Source organism: Hoplias malabaricus, chromosome 4, assembly GCF_029633855.1.
Source record: "Hoplias malabaricus isolate fHopMal1 chromosome 4, fHopMal1.hap1, whole genome shotgun sequence".
NCBI classification, from domain to species: domain Eukaryota; kingdom Metazoa; phylum Chordata; class Actinopteri; order Characiformes; family Erythrinidae; genus Hoplias; species Hoplias malabaricus.
Genome location: NC_089803.1, coordinates 66,878,679 through 66,902,943, shown reverse-complemented (window position 1 = coordinate 66,902,943; position 24,265 = coordinate 66,878,679). Strand labels below are relative to the sequence as shown.

General features: G+C 41.5%; 1 protein-coding gene across 1 annotated transcript in view; it reads right to left on the bottom strand.

Annotated features, from left to right (window-relative positions):
* Positions 1 to 18,389, bottom strand: part of ptprb (protein tyrosine phosphatase receptor type b) — a 52,660-nt gene extending 34,271 nt beyond the window's left edge. The window contains exons 1-12 of the mRNA XM_066667847.1: positions 17,865 to 18,389; positions 17,420 to 17,687; positions 10,850 to 11,113; positions 9,021 to 9,278; positions 8,636 to 8,893; positions 7,167 to 7,436; positions 6,543 to 6,809; positions 4,167 to 4,424; positions 3,231 to 3,494; positions 1,485 to 1,748; positions 1,140 to 1,403; positions 15 to 278 (exon numbers count right to left, since the gene is read on the bottom strand). Coding sequence (XP_066523944.1) covers positions 15 to 278; positions 1,140 to 1,403; positions 1,485 to 1,748; positions 3,231 to 3,494; positions 4,167 to 4,424; positions 6,543 to 6,809; positions 7,167 to 7,436; positions 8,636 to 8,893; positions 9,021 to 9,278; positions 10,850 to 11,113; positions 17,420 to 17,687; positions 17,865 to 17,918 — 2,953 coding nt within the window. The 5' untranslated portion in view covers positions 17,919 to 18,389. The remainder of the gene's footprint in view (positions 1 to 14; positions 279 to 1,139; positions 1,404 to 1,484; positions 1,749 to 3,230; positions 3,495 to 4,166; positions 4,425 to 6,542; positions 6,810 to 7,166; positions 7,437 to 8,635; positions 8,894 to 9,020; positions 9,279 to 10,849; positions 11,114 to 17,419; positions 17,688 to 17,864) is intronic.
* Between the last annotated feature and the right edge of the window lie 5,876 nt (positions 18,390 to 24,265).

Sequence of the window (24,265 nt, the reverse complement as noted above, 5' to 3'; positions counted from 1 at the left end):
GCAGTAAGACCTACATGTTTGCCCAGTTGTTTTGACCTCTTTGCTGGAGCTGGAGCTGCTGAGGGTTGTGAGGTGGACACTGTAGAACACCCCTGGTGTCAGACCCTTAAACTGGTAATGTGTGACTCCCGAAGGAACAGAGATGTTAGCCACCATAGCTCTGTCCTCATCGTGCAGTTGCACACTGTATGCATCATATACACCCACTGCTGTCTCCCAAGTGATCATCAGGCTGTGGGTGGTGGGCTTCATCTGAAGGATCTTCACTGGGGAAGGTTCTGCAGGAAACCAGTAGCTTACATCAGTATCATAGTAGTGAGCAGTCATTCGTAGTAGCAACTGAATCAATATTCAGATGAATAATCTTAGGGGTTTTAAGAGATGCACAGATGCCCCTGAGGATCAAACAGACAAGAGCAGAACAGAAGCAGGGATGCCAAACAGGGCCAGGAAATATGTTTTTATAAATAAGACATTTATGAAAATCTGGCTTTAATACTGAACACTGACTGGAGAGTGCCAGGCTGTGATTTAACTGTGGTGTCTTTCATAAACACAGCACAGGCTCTGGCTGTCCATGGCTGGTGTAAATCTATTATGCAGAAGCTAAATTTCCCCATTTAAAACTTGCTGTGACATTGTTCTTTATAATAAAGGTTAAATTAAAATAGCAGCAACTGTGAGCCTTTGTTATTGCTAAAGTTATTGCTAATCTGGGATCAGCGTCTGATTTCAGGAGGGTGCTATAAAAGTAAATTACACTCTGCAACTTTAGGAGGAGCCGAGGAGCAAAAATACAATATTTGACCTAGTGTTGTTTTAAATCAATGTAGTAAAACCCATTCTCCAACACTTTCCCATTGTCAAAGACCCAATAAATATAACACTCTTTGACCTTTAATAAGTCAAATTGACATTCTGAACTTGTAACAGTTTTAAGCTTGTTTACTTCGAATCTGACTTTTAAAAAAGCAATAGGATATTTAAATATTATATTTGACGTATGGCCCCTCTTCATTTTTCACTCTGGGCAGTAGGAGATATATTAGGAGACCTGCACTTGTTGACAGGTCTAAAGGGTTAATGGTCTCACATGGCCATGAGGCTCGGTTAAGCTTAAATTCGGAGATAACCCTCACCTGTTCGTCCACTGGCTGTGCTGTGGTTGGTCAGTACCCCACTCACTGTTTGCACACTGACGGTGTACAGCTGACCAGGCACAAGGTCTTTAAACTCGATCTTGTTATCTTGCTTTGGGACACGGCGGGAAACCTCAATGTGTGTCCTCTGAAACAAAGTCACTTCATAGAAGTCCACATCACCAGCTCCAGGGGTCCAGGAGGCCCTCAAGCTGCCACTAAGTGTTCCAGGGATGAGCTGGAGATTCTCAACCTGGCTGGGTGCTATAGAGGATGACCAGAACCATTTTAATTTTTGGTTCATTAAATGATGACTACAAAATAAGCGTACAATCACAGACTTACCTGTCCGGGCTTCTATGAACTGGGGGCGTACGTATGTGCCACTCATGGTGGACACCACTATCTTGTAGAGGTGGCCTGGGCTGAGTGGGGAGAAGAGATGGTTTTGTGCTGAGCTGTTGAGCTTTTTTACAGGGAACACTGGTGTGTCATTGTAGAGGATCTGGACCTCGTAGTGATCCACGTCACCTGCCGCCGGCTTCCAACTCACGCGCAGGTCTGTGGTGCCATTCTCCATCAGGGCCAGAGCATTCACCGCGGCAGGAACTGAATAAAACAACACTGGTATTAGAGCAGGTTTCTGCAGACCCCAGATCACAGGAGGAGACTAGATCCATTCATAGATCCTGGTAAACAAATATTCCTAGATATGAACCTAAATTATATACCTGGATTAGTGATTTGATGGTGAGGTAAATGTAAGAAATGAAAGAAATTGAAGCGTGCAGTTAAACTACAGAATTACAGAATAGTTATATAAAAAAATATCAATAATCATTTTCATTATTGTTCAACGTGCTGAAGGCCATCAACTCAAATTACCATGTTGTTTATAGTGAGGACCACATGGTGGCAGTGTTCCACTCCAGATTATAGGATTTAACCATGCAGTATACTCAATGTCCACTAAATTACAACCCATTAGCCTAGCTTGTAGCTCCATATGGCAATTAAAGCTCCTCCGTTGATGGACAATTTGTGTTAAGGTTCCGACCACAGAACCACACTTGTCTGGACATTTTGGCTGTTGGGCAGTGACAGGGATGAGTTAAATCATTTGTAGCAACACTGTGCCTGATAAATCCCATTACCGTGTCGGTCAAACTGCTGTGGTAGTATCAATAGTGGGCAAAGGCAGTATGATATTAGTGGATGAGTTTCATAAAATAATAATAATAATAATAATAACTATTTAAAAAATCATTTGTATTTTTTACAACAACCAAAATGGAGACAGACAGACAGAAGCAGACATACACTCTCAGAAAAACTGTCACTGGGGTGGTGCCCTCAAGGCAGTCTCACAGTACCAGAATCTCTAAAGAATGGCCAAGGACCTTCTACTACAGCAGTAAAAGAAGTCTCTGTCTGCTTGTGTGCTACATATTCAGTACTTTTAGTTAGGAAACATAATTGAACCATATTCTGTATTTAATACTGATTTGAAACTGTGGTTTTTTTTTAATGTCCTATTTCATCTCCATTCATTCATTATCTGTAACCACTTATCCAGTTCAGGGTCATGGTGGGTCCAGAGCCTACCTGGAATCATTGGGCGCAATACACCCTGGAGGGGGCGCCAGTCCTTCACAGAAAAACACACACACATTCAGACCTCCGGACACTTTTGAGTCGCCGATCCACCTACCAACGCGTGTTTTTGGACTGGGGGCGGAAACTGGAGCACCCGGAGGAAACCCAGGCGGACACAGGGAGAACACACCAAACTCCTCACAGACAGTCACCCGGAGGAAACCCACGCAGACACAGGGAGAACACACCACACTCCTCACAGAGTTGTACATTTAAAACCACTGATGTACGTCTAAAGATACAATTATCACTATTTGTACCTTTAGTAAACAATAATGTACTTATACAGTAGCTTTTTTTCTGACAGTGTATATACTGAAGGAGATGGACAGGGGCTGACGGAATGACTGAGACTGACAAAGAGACTGAGGCAGATAGATGAGGCAGACTGATAGACACAGATAATGAAAACAAAAACAAGATCCTGTCACTCACAAGTTCGTCCTTCAGTGGAAACAGTAGTCTCATGCCGTTCGCTCCAGGTAGTGACGGTCACTGTGTACTGACGTCCAGGCACCAGATCGCTAAATATCTGGACAGTCTGGCTCTTGTCCACCAGCTTTGTCTGGACGAGGCTGTTGTTGTATAAGAGTGCCACAGTGTAATGGTCAAAATCCCCAGAGGCAGGGTTCCAGGACACCTTCAGAACGTTTTCTTTGGCTAAGTGGATGGCAGTGGGGTTCTGCACCGCTGATGGTTCTGGAAGAGAGAAGGTGCTGAGATGAGAAATTCTTTTATATCCATAATTAGAGTATGGCCAAAGGTTTGTAGACACCCTTTATAATTCTTTATGATTGGTCACACCAGACACTTTAGATGCACCCACTGTGGACACTGAAGTTCAGTCATGAACACACAGCTTTTATAATCTCTAAAGAAAACCCTGAATGTAATCATACACTCTGAAGCATATCACCCAACATCAGTACCTGACTTTCTAATGTGGTCATGGCTAAATGCCATCAAATCCTCACAGAAATGTTAGAACATCTATTCGAAAGCATCTCAGGAGAGCAGAAGTTGTTACTGGTGACAACCTTGCTATTAAAATATTAATTTCAGAATAAACACTGGATGAGCAGGTGTCCAAACGTATGTCATTAAGTAATTTTGTGTTATACACGGATTTATGTCTATTGCAGGTGCTTTGATCCAGAGGCGAATGTACTGTTAGGAGTCTTGCATACAGACAATGAGGCGTGGTGTTCCTACCGGAGCTGGGAATCGAACCCAACTCAGCAATGCAGAGATGCAGCACAGATGGCAGTGCTGTTACCTACAGCACTATAAACACAATACATAATATTTACTTTACAGATTTTAATATACAAAATTATCCAAACCTGAGTTTATTTAAGGTAGGTGACTTACGGGTTCTGGCGGTCACACGAGTGGTGTTCGTATAGCCGCCCCTCCTGGAGCTGATGAGGACATGGTGGAGTCGTCCAGGCACTAGGCTGCTAAACTCAGAGCTGAGGTTGGTCGTGGTGAGTGTATAAAGGATCTGATCGCTGTATTTCAGGATGACTTGGTAGCTGTCTACTTCTCCAGCTGCAACTTTCCAGGAGACATTCAGGAAATCTGGACGCCCATTATTACTGACCGTAACCTCAGCAACCGCCGCAGGCACTGAAACCAAAAAGAGATTTTTTTTTTTTTACATTTAAAAATATAAAGTGATATGTGCCAAAGTTATCCACATTTTATGCATTTTTCCAATATGTCAAAGAAGTAATCAGTCATGTTCTGTAATGATTTGCCATGATACAGTCACCTAGTGACCTGAAGGTGTCAGAGATCATTTAAGACCCTTATTCAATAACCCCATTTCCAAAGGAGCAGGGGCACTGCAAAATCCGAATTAAAACAGAATGTAATGATGTGCATGTACTGAATTATTTAAGATTAGACTTAGATTTAATGAAAAATATTATAAATACAGCAGATCAAATTTGAAACTGAGTCATTTGTTTGTTGTTTTTCTAAGGTTTGTTTTAAGGACCGTGGGAGGAAACTGGAGCACCCGGAGGAAACCCACGCGGACACAGGGAGAACACACCAAACACCTCACAGACAGACACCCGGAGCGGGAATCGAACCCACAACCTCCAGGTCCCTGGAGCTGTGTAACTGTGACACAACCTGCTGCTTTGTATTTATATATGAGGTTTCTTCTTATCTGGTAGTAAATACTACTATATTGTGGTTTGAAAACTGTAATACCACATGTTCCTAAGCCTATGCAGTGATTTTCTTTTTAAATATATTTTATTGAGAAATTCAAATCAGTACAAAATATCAAATCGATTTCTATGGATTCTCTAAATCTTTTAATAATATCATGTACCACAGATAATGATGTGCCTGGGTTTGTTGCTATTTTACATAAAATGTCATTGTTGGATTGTTGCACTAACTTCCTGTGTCCTTTCATAAAGTGGTGAACCCATCTTTACTTCTGAAAGTTTCTCCGGGATGTTTTTATAACCATTCATTCGTTCTTTTATTTGTTTGTTCATTTATTATGTCCAGTCAAGTTACCGACTGGGGAGGCACGGTGGCACAGCAGGTAGTGTCGCAGTCACACAGCTCCAAGGACCTGGAGGTTGTGGGTTCGATTCCTGCTCCGGGTGACTGTCTGTGAGGAGTTGGTGTGTTCTCCCTGTGTCTGAGTGAGTTTCCTCCGGGTGACTGTCTGTGAGGAGTTGGTGTGTTCTCCCTGTGTCTGAGTGAGTTTCCTCCGGGTGACTGTCTGTGAGGAGCGTGGTGTGTTCTCCCCGTGTCTGCGTGGGTTTCCTCTGGGTGCTCCGGTTTCCTCCCACAGTCCAAAAACACACGTTGGACTCAAAAGTGTCCGTGAGTGTGTGTGTGTGTGTTGCCCTGTGTAGGACTGGCACCCCCTCCAGGGTGTATTCCTGACTTGCGCCCAATGATTCCAGGTAGGCTCTCGACTCACCGTGACCCTGAACTGGATAAGCGCTTACAGATAATGGATGGATGGAAGCTACCGACTTGCTGTGTATGGCAATTTCCCTAAGAGATTTTTAATAAAGGTGTCTATCTTTTTCTTCATTCAAGACTACACAGCAACTTGTTTATTCATTTTATGTGAGTTGCACTTGAAGAAACATTAAAAAATACAAATGGATAAATTTCATAAATTCCTTTGCTAATTGCTAGTGGTAAACATGGCTGAGCGCTCTGATCGGTGCAGGTATAGAAGCAGCTCTGTTTCCTGTGCAGCTGCCTTCAGTGGAAAGTTGTGGAAAGTGTTTGGTGATCTGCATTGTTTGGGCTGCATTGCTTGACTTCATTAGCGCTGGAAGTCTATTGCTGAAAATAGCTTCCCTGTTCCATGGGAAAACAGTAGTCTCCTCAGGAAGACTTTGATAAAGTCCTTGCTTTTTTTCTGTACACAGTACTTCCTGAAATTCCACAGATTCCCTTTGTATTGGAGCACTGCATTGTTTTACAGAGATTTAATCATATGATTAATTTCTTGGGACAAGGGCTGAAATTGTATATTGAATTGTATTTTAAGTTCCTATAAGGGCAGACACGTAGCTTCACATACAGTTTAGGTGTAAATAAATGTAAGTAAAATACGGTGAGTAAAATAGTGTGTAGATCTTGTAGTTGCAGTAAATTCTCCTTTAAATGTACAAGGACTGAGAACTAACTTCCTCTGGGAACTTGTCCAGACGTGTCTTTGAGGCAGTGGTAACATGCTAACAGTGCTATAACTACCTGTGAAACATTCCACTTGGGCCTCTTTGGAGACTTGTTCACCGCTGACAGTGGTCAGGATCATCTTGTAGAGGGCTCCTGGTGTAAGAGAGGACAGTTGGACGGAGGTGACGCTGGCTGGAACACTCACGTTGTGGACAGTATCTTTGTTGTGCAGAAGTAAGACTTGATAAGAGTCAAGATCTCCATGAGGCCTCTGCCAGGTTGCATTGAGGGAGTCCACAGACCCAGCGTTGACTAGCTTCAGAGATGTCACTGACTGAGGCACTGAGGAGAGAAGACGGCTGTTATACATACTGTACTTTCAAACATTCTTACAATGTTACTTAATTATACAGAACCCCAAATCCTAGTTTCTCGTGATCAGAATGATGTATTTTCTCTTGGATGATGTTCATAGAGTTTGGCTTCATACAAATCTTTTCAAAAGTAGATGCTATATACAACAGGTACTCCATCCATCTGGAGTAGCATTTTATCATGCAACTACTACAATACAGAACTCAGTGTTCTATACCATTTTCTTCCCTGAAGATCCCTTGAAAAAACAGAGAGAGAGAGAGAGAGAGAGAGAGAGAGAGAGAGAGAGAGAGAGTATAATTAGCCACCAGTAGACAGTCTTACGTGTTCTTCCTGTTACTGTAGCAATGTTCCAGAGCTTTCGGCTGGTTGTGGTGTTCACTATGATGGTATACAGGCGTCCAGGTGTGAGCACATTAAAGGTACACTCTCTCATTTCCCGGTCTACAGTGCGAGTGGCTGTGGTGCTGTTGCCATGGCGAAGCTCCACAGTGTAGCCGGTCCTGGACCATGAGAAATTGCTGTGGCTCCACAGAGCACTGAGAGATGTCTCATCTGCATGATTGATATGGAGCTCAGACACTGGTAGGGGGGCTGGAGGAGAGAGAGAGAGAGAGAGAGAGAGAGAGAGAGAGAGAGAGAGAGAGAGAGAGAGAGAGAGAGAGAGAGAGATTTGATCAAATTTCATAGCTGTCATATCAATAAAGCCACATTGCACTGAGAGACAGAATTAAATAGAGCCATATGACAGAGATAGAGGAGAGAGATCAACAGACAGAGCTAGTTAGAGGGAAGAAAGAGACAGATAGAATCACACGGATAAAGAGATAAGAAAGAACTGCTGAGAGTCAGAGTGACAAATGATAGAAAACGGAAAGAGGGGGTACAGAGATAAAAGGAGAGTATGAGAAAGAAAAGATAGGGTGAGAAACGAGAATGACAGGGAACGGTATAAAAGAGTGACAAGAGCATAAGATGAAAGACAAAGAGGAAGAGTAACAGAACAAGAAAGAAAAACATCTGTCTCCAAATAAAGTACCTTTGAAGGTGAAGGAATAAATTTAACTTCAAATGGAGGTCAATATGAAAAAAAGTTATTTTGGAACATTTCTATTGGTGCATGCATCATGACATTCACACATTGTAAAAGACAGTTGCTGTGTTTAAATGATGATGTAGTAAACTAAAAAAAATGGGATTCATGTTTTTTGCTGGAGATCAACAATATGTTTATTACAACACATTTTTTTTTTTTTTTGCACCTCGCTGAGGTTGTATACTTAGCTGAACCTATGTGTGCTTTTAGGTCCTTTACACCATTATTTGCTACACATGGGAATTTCTTTTTTAATTCATCCGAGAACTTACATTTACGTTTCGGCAGAGCTGCTCGAGATGAGGGTAGGTACATGAGCTTTGCCTGACGTAAACAAGGACTACTGACGTGCAGACTGACCAATTAAATGTTTACAGAGAAGGTTATCGACCAATAACGGTAGCTCTACAGTCAGACCGTCCAATCAGAAGATTTTAGGCTACTTCACCACGCCACCTTCTCACTCAAGCGAACCAATCGGAGTAGGGGAGGGCGGGACTAGTTTGTGAACGAAACTTCTCGAAATTCTATGTAAGCTCTAGAAAAACAAAAAGCCGGACGTTTGTGAAATTCCGACCGGACATTTTTTTAAGTCTAAAAAACAGGTTATGTCCGGGTAAAAGAGGACGTCTGGTCACCGTATTTATGGGTCATGACAGTTATATTAATATGGTCTGTCTGTATAAGTGTGAGGCACCTGTCTCCACTTTGCAGTAGACAGTAGAGCTCTGGCCTTGGTTCTCCACTCTCACTGCTGCTCTGTACTCTCTGTCGGGCTGGAGCATGTGTCCAGACAAGCTGAAATCCGTTGCTGATTTGTCCACAGTTTCATTTACCAACGTCTCACTGCCGTTGAAGAGTAAAACGCGGTAATTCTCCCACTGTCCAAAAGGGGGCGCCCAGCTAATATTCAGTGAGTCGGGCTTCACCATCAGCTCAGAAACTTCCCCAGGAGCTATCATAGAGAAAGAGAGAGACTCTGACTTAACAAAAATGTTTTAAATCCACTTCCAAAGTGTACACAAAGTGTAAAAAGTCTGCCACTGTATGTCTCCTTCAAAGTAGGGTTCAGTCATACTCACCAGTGCTGGCTGTCGCATTGCTGCTGTTGGTGAGATTAGCGCTTCTGGTGTAGACAATAACCTGATACATCTGACCTGGGCTCAGGTTTTCAAACAGAGCTTCAGTGCTGTTTGGAAGCAGAGTTAAGTTTACTGACCCAGGGGCCAGCAGTTGGACCAGGTAACCATCCACATCACCAGGAGCTTGATCCCAAGAGACTTTGAGGCTTCTCGGACTTCCATTGCTGTGCACTTGTAGATTGGAGACGGGGCTGGGTACTGCAGAGCACAATAACACACTGGCATTTAAGAGACTTGTTTAAAAGCAATCGGGTTACCGTATTTTCATTCTAGTACTGCAAGGCTACGATTAAGAGTATCGAGGTGCTTCTGCATCTCTTCTTTTTCACAACACAACACTCTTCTTTTTCACAGATGACTCCCTTATTGTAGGGTAAAGAACATGCATTATTATACTATATATTATACACAATATCTCTGAACATTGACTTTGATTGACAGAAGAGCAGTACATGAAAGCAATGGTGTTATGGTGGGCCAACCATTGTATTAAATCAGTTTATACCCCACCCTTCCCCTGCTAACATAAGCACACCTGGTAACGACACTTTGTTCATTCTGTTAATGCCCTTGTTTTAAAAAAAGCTTTTAAAGAATACCATAAATACCATAGAATTATTCATCATTCACCTTCCATTACCATTCTTTCAAACACTCACCAAGTCACTCACACACTCACACCGCTTCACACACTCACCCAGTCACTCAGTTTTCAAATTACAATCAAAATTCAAAGTTTTACTCTTTTCAAAATGTATCCTTCTTTTCTAAAGCAGAACCCCAGATGGGCCTCAGGTTCCAGCTTTGAGCGTTTCATCTTCATTTTATTACAGTAAGACTTTATAAACCCAAACATGTCGAACATTCCAAATGTCTTGCGCTGAGGGCAGTAAACACAGCAGAGAGAGGAGAATGGTTGTTGACAGAGGCCTGAATATGTGTTTGGAGAGACGTACTGTGACTACGACATTGCTTGGATGTTTCAATTGTTCGAGCTCTTGCTGTATGTTTACTCCGGGATCTCAACAACAGCACACAGGACGACAAGGGACTGAAGCATGGGAAAGGCATGGAGGCTGATACTAATCTGAGCGGGTGTGTTGGGGGATTTAAAAGAGTGTAAAGGAATGATTGACACAGTGCAGGAATGACATAACACAGGACAAATGAGCAGGAAAAGAAGCAAAAAGGGCGTTCACCTCGCCGCCTGAACTGTGGTGGAAAAAGGCCATGCACACACACACACAGTACGAAACTATGTATAAAAATTTCAGGTCAAATCGTCTCAATTGTCCAGGACTTTTATTGTGTATTATTAGCAGGCTAAGCAATGAAATATATTTAAAAAGTCACATGCCACAATAAGAGCTTCTCCTCTTTTCTGCACCTATGAACAGGACACAGGCTCCTGCTCTAGGGGGCCATCTCTCCTTATGCATTTCTCACATGACACTAATTGTGACTCTTTTTTAAAAATAATAATAATAATAATAATAATAAACCAATGTTAAAATGTGAAAACAAACAATCAGAGAATAAGAATAAAAACAGGTGTATGTCAGTTATTTTTGACATATATGACAGGTCTCAGACCCATGCATCTTCAACTCCACATAAAAATGAGAGGTGGACTCTGGAAAAAATTCTAGAAATGTTTTTAAAATACAGCCAAACTAGCATTCATGTTATTTAGCTTTGTGAACGAGTAACTGAAGAACTAGGCCCAGGGTCCTTGCGTTCTCATTTTCCCAAACAAAGGAAAGAAATACCTGTTTGTTCTTGTGTGGTCACAGCATTGTTCAACCCAGCTGCCTCTGTGATGATGGTGATATTGTAGAGACGTCCAGGAATGAGGCCTTCCGCTGTGTAGGAGGTGGTGGTGTTGGATAATGTGGCGTTCCAGGTGGAGCTCAGACCCTTGCTGTCTCTGAGCAGAAACATTAATTTCTCAGTTCTCCCAGCACCAGGCTTCCAGGAAACTGTCAAAGTGTCCATGTCTCTGGACACTGAGATTTCATGCACTGCAGAAGGTCCTGGGCAACACAAAAACATACACGACATGAATGTTCACTGTCATTTACTGTTTAAGACGTACTGTTCTGTGGGTCAGGTTTGTAATCACTATATTGTCTGATCAGTATAATGTTCTGTTATTTTAATCAACTTAAAGGAACACTACGTATTATTTTTACCTTAAAATTACAGCTTCAAAATTATTGTGGTGTTTCACTGACCTGTATCAGGGAGAATAGTTTCTCTGTCATTGCTACTCTGCGGTCAGCACTGCAGAAACTGCACCATGTAACTTTTAGAGGAGGGCAGGAAACCGCCCACCTTCTCACCTCTGCCCCATTGATTTTAATACATTCATTATCTGTAACCGCTTATCCAGTTCAGGGTTGCAGTGGATGCGGAGCCTACCCGGAATCATTGAGCGCAAGGCAGGAATATACCCTGGAGGGGGCGCCAGGCCTTTACAAGGCAACACACACACACATTCACTCACACCTACGGACACTTTTGAGTCGCCAATCCACCTACGACCGTGGGAGAAAACTGGAGCACCTGGAGGAAACCCACGCAGACACAGGGAGAACACACCACACTCCTCACAGACAGTCACCCGGAGGAAACCCATATAGACACAGGGAGAACACACCACACTCCTCACAGACAGTCACCCAGAGGAAACCCATATAGACACAGGGAGAACACACCACACTCCTCACAGACAGTCACCCAGAGGAAACCCATATAGACACAGGGAGAACACACCAACTCCTCACAGACAGTCACCCGGAGGAAACCCATATAGACACAGGGAGAACACACCACACTCCTCACAGACAGTCACCCGGAGGAAACCCACGCAGACACAGGGAGAACACACCACACTCCTCACAGACAGTCACCCGGAGGAAACCCATATAGACACAGGGAGAACACACCACACTCCTCACAGACAGTCACCCGGAGGAAACCCATATAGATACAGGGAGAACACACCAACTCCTCACAGACAGTCACCCGGAGGAAACCCACGCAGACACAGGGAGAACACACCACACTCCTCACATACAGTCACCCAGAGGAAACCCATATAGACACAGGGAGAACACACCACACTCCTCACAGACAGTCACCCGGAGGAAACCCATATAGACACAGGGAGAACACACCAACTCCTCACAGACAGTCACCCGGAGGAAACCCATATAGACACAGGGAGAACACACCAACTCCTCACAGACAGTCACCCGGAGGAAACCCATATAGACACAGGGAGAACACACCAACTCCTCACAGACAGTCACCCGGAGGAAACCCACGCAGACACAGGGAGAACACACCACACTCCTCACAGACAGTCACCCGGAGGAAACCCACGCAGACACAGGGAGAACACACCACACTCCTCACAGACAGTCACCCGGAGGAAACCCATATAGACACAGGGAGAACACACCACACTCCTCACAGACAGTCACCTGGAGGAAACCCACGCAGACACAGGGAGAACACCCAACTCTCCTCACAGACAGTCACCCGGAGGAAACCCATATAGACACAGGGAGAACACAACACACTCCTCACAGACAGTCACCCAGAGCGGGCCTCGAACCCACAACCTCTAGGCGGACACTACTGACATTACAGTTCTGTAAAAATGAAACGCAGTGAGGGGAGCCCCAGGAGCAAAAACCCAAATCTTACTTAGTGTTCCTTTAAAAGGCTACCACTTGATGCAAGTATCTGGAGATTCTAATATAAAATTTTTAAAATTCCAAGCACTTTATTAAAAGCTATAAAAATTAATACACTTTGATTTAAAAATATGTGTAAATATGTTTAGAATAACTAAAAGCTGCAGCTTCTGGAATGATAAAGTAAACAGCTCTGTTCAGATTGTTGGGTTTCAGCGACTGTTCCTTTAAATGAGAATGAGCCACAGTTCAGTTCACTGTCCAGGAGTGAGGAGCAATGAGCGGAAGGTTTTTAGCCATTTTCACTCTGATGTCTTTCTCCTCATTTCTCACGTTCTTCTTTTTTTACACGGTACTCTTATTACTTTGCACTCGCTGTGTTAGTTTTGCCCAGGAACAAGACCCACTGCAAACCCTGATCTCGATGAAACACTTTTAGAACAATGAATGTACAATGGAATGTGGATAAATGAAGAATGTGAAGGATGCATTAGAACCATGTTCCAAATCTTTTCTGAACAAAGGCTGCGTTTCTCGGCTGTGTACGAGAGATCCTTCACACTGGAACAGCTTGTGACTTTGATAATCCACTTAAGCGGTGATATACGAGTGTTGTTTCTCAGTTCCTCAGTGACTCCTCTTAGCGCTACAGGTGGCATACTCAGACTTGTTTATTTCCTGTTTTGACTGAAACTGAAAGAGCCATATTCAAAGGGAAATTTTTGTTTATCAAATATTCAGCACATCCTTAATCTCAATGTATATGTTTTATTATGAGTTTTAACGGAGAAAGCTGTAAATGCGACCGCTCCGTGGGGAGAGAGATGGGGTCAGTAGTAGCTTGTTACACACTGATGTGATGTAGGAAAGGTGTGTGCTGGCCCTGGCGAAGGGGTTTTTTGTGATTGTGCAGCAACCGGGCAGGGCTGTGATTTGGGAAAAAGATAAGATTGTTCCACAGTGTTTAAAGAACACAGTCCTGGCTGCCCACTGGGGCGCCCATGCTGAGCTTATTGTGGGAAAGAATGAGGGGGAAAGGGCACCTTTAGGGATGAAGGGCACAGCCTATGAGCCACAGGTTTTTCTACAGCTCTTCCTCCCTCGCTGCTCATTTAAGCTCTCGCTGCACGAGCGACTGGAACAATGCGACCGAGCCGTGACTTTTAAAAAGTGGGAAGCAGCGTCTGACATTTCTCCACTTAAAAGGCTTATTGAATATACAGGAAGTCATAATGTCTTTTTTAAAATAAGATTTACAAGGGTCAGATTTTGATTTACATTTTTACGTACATTTACATTTAAAAAGCATATCAATGTGTAATAAACGTCAAAATCAAATCATAAACACAAACAATAGATCAGAATTGTTGCCATTTTATATAATTATTATTTTTATTTAATTTTAATTTGATTTAATTATTATATATTTTTTATTTTATTTACTATTTTCTTATTTTATTATACTTCATTTGGAGTATTATCATCTTTCACATTGAATTAATTGTGTCTTTTTTGTATTAAACATTGGTCTGTAGCTCTCTGTTTTGTTTTGTTTTTCCTAAAAATGACTTATATCAGGATTATATCTTGTCCTCTTGACCAAATAAAATATTTAGATCTTAGTCCAAAACATTATAACCGTTCCTCAGCTACATTACAGAGGTCATCACAACCCTGCTCCATTACATCTTAATTCTTTTCAGAGTGTGAACACTTTCTGAGGTAAAAAAAAAAAATGAATAACTTTTGAAGAACTATGGAAATCCGCTTTTGAAGACTGTTATTGTAGATAGCAATGTCTGTCGCATTTATAACAGCACAGAGTTTAGCAACTGAAACTATCCCACTCGTTTAACTGGCGCTGAAACGATCACATAAAGTTGACACAAAAAAGCACCATTCAGAGAAATCTTCATCAGAAATCAGTCCGTACCAACCGCAAACGCAGGAGGGGAAATCTGTACAGCCAATCAGCCACAGCCTCCAAGTTTAAGAAATATCTGCTTACAAATCTTCCGCTAACATCCAGTAAACATTTCTAAAATGTGGCCAGTACAGTGTGTAGTACTTACACCAAGAATTAACGTCAAGAACCACAGCATTGAATCTACAGTGTTCCATTAGCAAGAAAAACAATCACCACATTCATCAAGTGACCATTGCAATTTCATCTTGCATTTATTTTTATGGTCCCTCACAAATGTTTCATGTTCTTACACCTTTGCCGTAGTTGCCTTGCCAACATTTCCCTCTCTCTGCATAATTCTGCATTAATCTGATTATTGTATCCTAAGACTCTAAGAGCTGCCTCCTCCCTGACCCTCATTACAGCTGTCTAAACATCTGCAAGAGAATGGAATGCAAAACTATCACAAGTGAATGCAAATGTTCCTACTCCATCTGCTTAAATACATGTTAATGTTGCAAATATCCAGCATTAGCAAAGTCTAAAATGGCATAATCAAAATAGCAAATACTTAGCATAGTTTAGTAGATTAAATATTAGCAGTTGAGAGACTTCAACAAGTTCAAAGGTTATTCTCAAACTGGCCTCACACAGCCTCAGCTTCACAGTGGTGGAAATTCCAGACTGAGAAGAACAGGTATTTTTAGACTGGGTGTGGATCATTGATGTGTGAATATCAGAGAGGTTCTGGTGATGAGATTAGACCCCATGTTGAGGGTCAAGAGCGGAGACTGGACCGATTGACCTGATCAAACCTCCAATCAAAACAGAACACAAGGCCTCCCCCCTCCCCACACCTCCCGCTCTGTTTCCTTAGGACACAAGAACAATGGGGTGGGAAAGGGCAGAACAGTCTGGAAATACTTAGGGTCAGACTTCTGTTCTGGTGCTGGGCCAAATGCTAGAAACAAAGGCCCCCATCAACTCTCTCTCTCTCTCTCCCAGTTGCATATACACCATGTATCTAATGACCCAACCCAATGTTTACACGTACCCTGTAAATCACATGAAGATTTTTATGACAATCTCAATGTTCAGAACTCAAAACCAATGTCAACAAACCAAAAAAAAACTAGACTGTTCCAGTTTAACACACTGGTAAAAGAATGGCTGGTCAAAAGCCAATTCATTTCAAAATGTAGACATTGTGTCTCCATTTTGTGGCCAAACTCCAAACTGGCACATTGTTGCCCACTTACAGTCCAGAGGAAATCAGTGAGAACTAGCTTTCATTCTACTATTTGTATGTAAATTGTGCTATTTGCATACAGACACGCTTTAAATGATTTAATAACATGGCGAATCATTGTGTAATATTTAAACCACTGTGTGAGGCAAGAAAAGTGATCAACTGTGACAGAGACATCAGATGAAGTCACCACAGAGAGCTATGTTTGAGTCACTGCTTTTTCCAGTGCGTATAATGATTCAGTCCTAAAAATGAACAAGCCCAGAAAGGTCCGTATATAAACTCGCATATTTTTACCGTCCAATTAAAAACGTATCTCTCTCAAAACTAACTTTCTATAGAAATAGTAATAGGAAATGCAGCAGTGTTCGTGTTTATGTACGAGGACAGAGAGGATCCTGGGTAAACACCACAGAAAATAAGATACTCGTTTGAACAAGATTTCAACCACATTTTGACAGATACATCAGACACAGAAGTGAGTGTGAAATGCTTTGGGTCCTCTGTATAATCCTAACAGCCTGTTATAACCCTTCATGCTTTACTATCTCATGTACCAGATAAATGAGGGCTTACAGATCAGTAAAGCCAAGCTTAAAGCATCATCTCTGCCAGAGCAAAATCTCTTAATCTCCAGAACAGTAACTTCACAGGGCAACCGTTACCTTCCCACATTCAAGGTCACTGTATTTGAGGTCACTGTGGACTGAACATTAAGTGTAAACGCACCTTGTCTTTTCAAACTAGGACTAATAATTACCAGGTAAGGCACCAGGTTTGGCTTCAACTGCAAAAATAACATATGTCCCTCACCATCCTTCAATGATGTAGTGGCCTAAGGTTCTCCAAGTCTTCAAGGAAATGATTCAATTTAAATGTTTAAGTTTTTCTCACTTATAAATATACAAGCTTTGATCAACTCCACCATTGTCAATATATTCAGTATGTTTAGTTTGTAGCATCCCTGACTTTATACTGAACAGATGAGGTCCTTGAGGGCACACTATAACAGAATAAAATAAAATAGTGCCAGATTAAGACCACCTCATTCAACAAAATATATATAACCTAGAATGAATGGGTATGGACTGTATGTCTCTCTCAAAAGAACAGAGCAAGTGAAGTGTGCATGCAGTGAGAACCAGAATGGAGTGTGACATCAATTGTTTGTTCAGCTCTGTCCTTTTCTAAGCCCTGGAAAACATAACTAAATTACCAGTTAGAAATAAGTAATGGCTCAACAGCAGACTCTAACACAGTGGTTGGTAAGGAATAGAGAAACACACCGCTACACTCCACATGACAGACAGGGGTTTGGTGCTCTGACAGAAACACCACAGAAACACCTCATTACACCAATAACAGCCCACACCTGAAACAATATTACAATCGTAAGGTGGTCTCCATACATTCTAGAGACGTGTAGATGTAAACAACACACACAACAGTTTCTAATAGCAGTGGAATGTACATCACTTACTGGTTGATATAGATATGTTCTGTTCTGTTCCGTTCGATATCACAGTCAGGTGGTACCTAGTTCCAGGATCCAAATATTTGATTTTGCATCGAGCTGAGCGTCCATTTCCCTGGTCATTTTCACAGTTTGTCTCAGGCCTGTCCATACAGGCCACTCTGAACTGGCAATCCACATCGGAGGTCTCCAGTGAAAATTCTATAGATTCTGTCATTGATATGGCCTCGGTAATGTTGGCGCTACATTGCTGGGCATCCACAAAAAGCACACTCTGTAAGTAAATAAAAAAAAAAAAGTGTGTGACTGGGTAACATCAGTGAATGTATAATTTTCAATGTTTTCAATGGTACAACTCAGGTGTTGGTAGGTGGCTTCAAAAAAGACCTCATAGAAAATGACATGAATCAAAACTATTCAAAATGCAGTCATTAAAATTCTGAATACTCACCAATATCTCACATGCTACCACAACGGCTACGCAAACATCTTTGTATTTCAGCATTTTGATTGTTGGAGCTTTAGATGATTTTAGTTAATAAATAGAAATTCAGTTTGAAGAGGCACTTAAAAACATAATCCAAAAGATTTGGAGATGAGTGGAAGTGTAGGCTCCCCATGCGGTGGATATTTTCCCAATCTTCCACCAAAAGTCGTAGTGCTGGATGCGTACAGAGGCCTCGGGTCGGCTATCTCACACTCATCGGGCAACAGCAATCAACAGTGCATGCGAGTAAAGTGTCCAGTCTCTAACGGATATCCTCAATCAGCGCAGCCTTACCGGGGAGATGTCTTGAGTTCAAATCCAATGGCCAAGTAAAACAGTGATGGGAGGTCACGGCTCTCAGATGGAGGGATGCTTCTTGTTCTCAGTCCCACGGCCTCCGTCAGACGAGATTAATAAGTAATGTTTATCCTTAAAAATAATACAATTAATATGATAATACAAATTCTTGACTGGGACGGTCGCTCCGCTCTGCTGCTGGACGTGTGAGAAATGTAACTTTCCCCGGGACTGAAGGCCATGGGCTGCTTTGTTGCCTGTGAAAGGTTTGAGGCGGAACACCTCCTTTTCCTTCCTGTATCCCCCACATGGGCAGTTAAAGCTACACTGATTTTTCAAAGCTATTTAACAGTTATGGCCTATTTAGCTATTCTCCAATCACATCCCTTTAATAAACATCTGAAGAGCTTTGCTAATTCGTAAGGAACGATGTTATTACAGTTAATTTATTCCAAAAATTAACAGTAATCATAGCTTGGAAGTTGTGAATGAACCCTATTTCACAACGTAGTTACATCTGTGTAATTAATGTAATGTCTGAATATCAGAATGTATTTATAATAGCGTAATTACATAATGGCAGACCCATTTTGGAATTTGATTATAAGAACACGCAATCAAATGTGGTATTTTTATATTGTAAACCATGCTGATGAGTTTTACTCAACAATTCATTAACAAACAGTTATGTGTAATTACATAGTTCCTTACACTATGCATGCGGATTTATTTATTGCACTAAAACAAAGAGCTGCCAGAGTTCACAGCAGTGGAGGATGCTGGTCTTTCAAGGAGGGGAATCTCAATTTCGGACTACATCATAAAATGTGTCGGTTTATTTATACGTAAATTCTACCCTCCGTTCCTTTTTAAGAAAATGATCTGTGACCCTGTCGTACCAACAAGGCGTCTTTTCCAGGGACTTGACTAGTGTCCTCTCAATGGCCAGCAGAGCTAGGCTGCTTAAACGGCCTTGGCCCATGTGAAGTGTGTCCGCCTGTGCTCCCACGGATCTCTACATCAAAGGATCGCTGATTCGCTCATTTCGCTGTCAATCAAAAAGGGATTCAGCCTCAGACAGGTCATCCAATCATCATGCAGAAGCTGAGCGTCCGGGCCAGCCGAGGCCAGCCCACTGCCCCATAGACCCCCAGAGACGCTGAGCATTTATCCAATGACTCGTCTCGTTTCGCTGCACTTCGCTGCACTTCGCTGCACTTCGCTGCTTCGCTATTGAACTCTGTGGACGCTCAGCGTCCTCACTGTTTAAAGCACCGTGAAGCTGCAGGAATGATTGAGAGGAAAGCCGCGTCTTTACCAGTGATAAGAAGCTGATTCTGAACAAAAGTTGAGCGTGTTGTAGTGCATATTTATTCAATGGCATGTACACACAACAGTATATATTTGATCACTAATTTTTTTACATTTTAGCGGAAGCTGAGCTTCCCTTGCAGTCTTAGAGCAATCGCCACTGGTTCACAGGTTTCTATTTTGTTGAGGCTGAATCAGAAAATGTAGCTTAAAAAATATTCTACACTTTAAAGGTTAATGACAAAAATGCTGTAAATTCTGAGCACAAATAAATATTAAAGATTAAAAAAGAGTCCACTGTAACATGTTCAAATCTACCAAATTCCATAGTCACATGAAGCAAGGTCCGAACCCTCAACCCTCAATCCCTGAAGTTGTGTCTCAGTGATGCTACCTGCTGCACACCTAATTGTATTAGATATCACTTTATTCACAGAAGAGCAGAATGGAAGATGTACCTTGAGGATTTTTGGTGTGCAAATTGATTATATTTAAAGCTGTTTATAGTAGCTCTTCTAATTGGCAGTGGCACACGTTCAGGGATCAGCCGTTCAGTCCCCTGTGATGCCTCAGTCATTTAAGGCTGGAAATCCAGGGGGAACACAACCAGCTGCTCTCTCTGGATGGGTAGCATAGCTCCTCCTCTCCCCCATCGCACTGGCACAATGCAAGTCAGCACAGGAGTCTGTTGGTTGATATGTCAGATTTGGGCACACTGAGCTGTCCAGCAGTGCTGCATTTGTGGCAGTTTCAGAGAAGATGGCTGGCTAGATTAAATCATGTATGAAAATATCAATAATTATGAAAGGCTTGTATCAGCATTATGAACAATAGAATACAGTGAAGTAATGGAGTTCATTTTGAGGGGTTGGGGTGGTGGGGATCATATTTTGAAAAGGAATATAACATTCTTCATTGGAGGAGTACAGTAGCTAATGAACTTTAATATACATACAACACGCTGATTGATTCAAAACTTAAAAACCTGCTCTGATTGGCTGAAGTTTTGGCACAAACATTGGCACTAACCCTAACCCTAACCCTAACCCAACCCCAAACTCTAACCACAGCATTTTAAATTCAGCAAATCTGAGACTTGAGAGTAATGGAATTGAGAGTAAAACAAGCTTGCAAGAATGTGCGGATTCCCGATGCCGAGATCACCGTTGAGCAGGTGTACTGATTGATTTGCATAAACAAATTTTGAAAGCAAATGACATTTTTTAGCAGGTTTGTAAGATTTGAAGGAAAGCAGAGTGTTGTTATGTGCTTTCAGGTCATTAGCTGTGTGCACAAAGCAATATTGTTTTCTCACAATATAATATTCCTTTTGCATAACGCAAACTTCTCCCAAAGATTTGGGCAAAAATTTACCTCGATACATTCATTCATTATCTGTAACTGCTTATCCAATTCAGGGTCGCGGTGGGTCCAGAGCCTACCTGGAATCATTGGGAGCAAGGCGGGAATACACCCTGGAGGGGGCGCCAGTCCTTCACAGGGCAACACACACAGTCACACATTCACTCACACCTACGGACACTTTGGAGTCGCCAATCCACCTACCAACGTGTGTTTTTGGACTGTGGGAGGAAACCGGAGCACCCGGAGGAAACCCATGCAGACACGGGGAGAACACACCAACTCCTCACAGGCAGTCACCTGGACCGGGAATCGAACCCATAACCTCCAGGTCCCTGGAGCTGTGTGACTGCGACACTACCTGCTGCACCACCGTGCTGCCCCTACCTCGATACAGTGCACCTAAATGTTTAATAGAAATATTTGTACACTGAAAGGAAGCCCCCTTTTTTTTCACAGAAATTGTTTATTGGCATTTAAGACCATAGATATATTTTCAGTATAGGACAGTTTGAGTCTGAGCAAAAGTCACCAGAGTTCTCCACAAAAATAATAATAAAATAAAATAAATTAAAATGATATGTCTACATTTCAAGATGTGAGGACTCTTATTATGAACACACAGTACATCAAACCTTAGTCTGGGATTTTATGGCTTACATAACACCACAGTCCCTTGTTTTTATATACAATAGTATAATTTAGAGACTTAAGTAAAATCTTCACTACTACAAGAGTATACAGTCATGGCAGTTTACAGGACACCAGAAATCAGCAGTTGGAATTTTATTTATTTATTTATTTTTATCATTTTTTATTTTTTTTTTATTTTTTACTGCGATAATGGAGGCGTCCCTATGTACAGATAATAGTAGCTTGAAAGGTCTACTATAGTGAGTTATGCTGGACAGTTACCTTTCCACAACATTCAGGCTGATTAGCGATAAACGGACAAATCATCAACTGGCTATGTCAAAATATTGGAAAATATCTACCAACAATAAACCCATGTACACATACAATAGCTGCTTTGACCAGATCAGAGTTTTTTTGTTTACTATGCTACACACACCTATGGAACCAGTATCAGAAAGAATTACAATAAAAAAGTCAGACAATACAAAAGAAATTGTCTTAGAAATGTTCATGGTCCTGCCTTGAAAAAAACTGCCTCGCCATGTTAGCAGCAAGATGTGGTCCTTATGTGGTTCAGAGACACGCTGCCACATAACGGTAATAGCACTTATGTATATACAGTCTCCCATGATGCACCTATGTGTGTGTATCTGAACACAAAACAGTTATATTAGTTTCCTGTCTTCCAGTAAGGCCGTCCTCTTTACACAGAGTTCAAATGAACGCATTGCTGCAATAACCGTAGAGGGCAAGGTGTATGGTGTTGCCGACAGTTCAAAACCTGGTATCTCCATAAACAAATTGTTTTTTTCTGGGAAAATACATGAACAAAACAGTGGGAGTTTTAGACGATGTCTGTTGTGTAATCGTCATAAAATTTCGAAACACTTCAAGGGAGAAAATGACAACTAGAGAGATACAAGGCTTTGTTCTGACAGAAAAACGTAAGAGTTTCTAAATTATGAGTTAAGTTTCTGGCCACCCACAATACCAACGCATCCGTTACATCAGATAAAAGCTGCTCGTTACTTCAGTGTCAGATCAGCAGAGGATGTTTTAAAACACAATAAAATATAACATTTTATTCTGCAGTGGAGTTGAGGTCATTTAACTCCCAGTAATTTCATAACCAGGGCTCAGATCGTCCATTTCATTTTCACTGGAATGCTGCAGTCAGAAATGCTGCTACTGAACTGATATTTGATACACACTCTATTTCTTACTCAGTCCTCAGTTTCAACCTCAGAGTCACTCTCAAAGTAACATGAGCTCTGATGGCTCATGAACTGTGGGGTCATAACATACACTTCCATTCAGTTTTGTGAAGATTTACCCAAACCTCATTCATAACTACAGCTCTAATCCTTACCCTAACACTACCCTCGTCCTTACCCCAGTGGTTCCCAAACCTTCTGCATTGCTCCACTTTTATAGATGAGAATATTTTCTAGTCCCCACATGGAGACACACGCATAAACGTCTTGTGCTTATAGACTCCACTGGAATCTATTTTAAACATCGTGGTTCATACAGAACTGCAACGTCATACTGAACAACAATGAATCAACTTTACAGAGGAATTATTTCAAATGATGTACCTCCCATCTCATTCTTACACACACACACACACACACACACACTATAGCTCCACCCACTGCCCTACCCTAATTTTAAAAGCTGCCTTCACCTTAAAATGTAAATATTCATGCAGAAGATTTTAGTTCTTTCTGTGTGATATATGACTGGCACACACACACACACACACACACACACGTTTACAGATTGCAGTGTACCACTGTACATTCCCTGATCCAAGTTCATTTGTTTACACCATGGTCTGAAACCAGAATTCTTTCTGTAAGGAAAAGGAGCTGTAAATATGTTTTCACATCAACTCATAGTAATTTATATTGAATTATATAAACGCAAGTAGCAGAAAAACTCTTGTACTCTAATTATTATTCTTCACATATTTTTGAAACAAAAATAATATTCATACCTCTATACACTTCATCTCATGTGAGTTGCACAAAATGAGGAAATAAGCAGAACAATCAATAAATAAGTTCTCAGTAATGTCTCGGTAAACAATAAATGACCAATTTCAAAGAGAGAGTAAAGGATCTCTCTCCAAGTTTCAGTATTTTAAATGTATTTTTTATATATTTATTGTATTGTATTGTATACTTTTGTATGTGTGTGTGTGTAAGAGAGGGAGTGAGAGAGAGAGAGATAAAGTATGAATCTGAAAATATATCATAATGACACCAATTAGTTTTCACTTCCTCTCACTTCTCGTTTCCCAAAATCATGAAACATTTTATGAATGAAATTCTGCTGAAGCTATGTTTTATTGTGCTACAGTTCTGCCACATACCATTACTAGTTTAAAATGGTAGAAGCTGAAGTGATGAAGTGAAAGTGAACCAGTCTACAGTCCATAGTTCTGCAGACAGTTGGAATTTTCCAGAAAGCATTAGAGACCCAGACACAATTTATAGAGGAAATGTTCTACAACTTCATATAAATCTTATCTATAACCTGCTTTGGTCCAAATACCACAAGGATCAAACAGCACAGCTTTGTTCTCCCCCTGTCTAAACAGCCCTGTTCAGAACGGCTGCTTTCTGCACCTGTTCTTTTAAGAGGATTAGCATGTAGCATGTAGCAGAGGCTCTGGATTTTACACATTTTTGCTTGGTTCTCTTTCTTCTCGGTTTTTCTTTTCTCCATAATTTAATCAGTGCTCTTATCTCTCC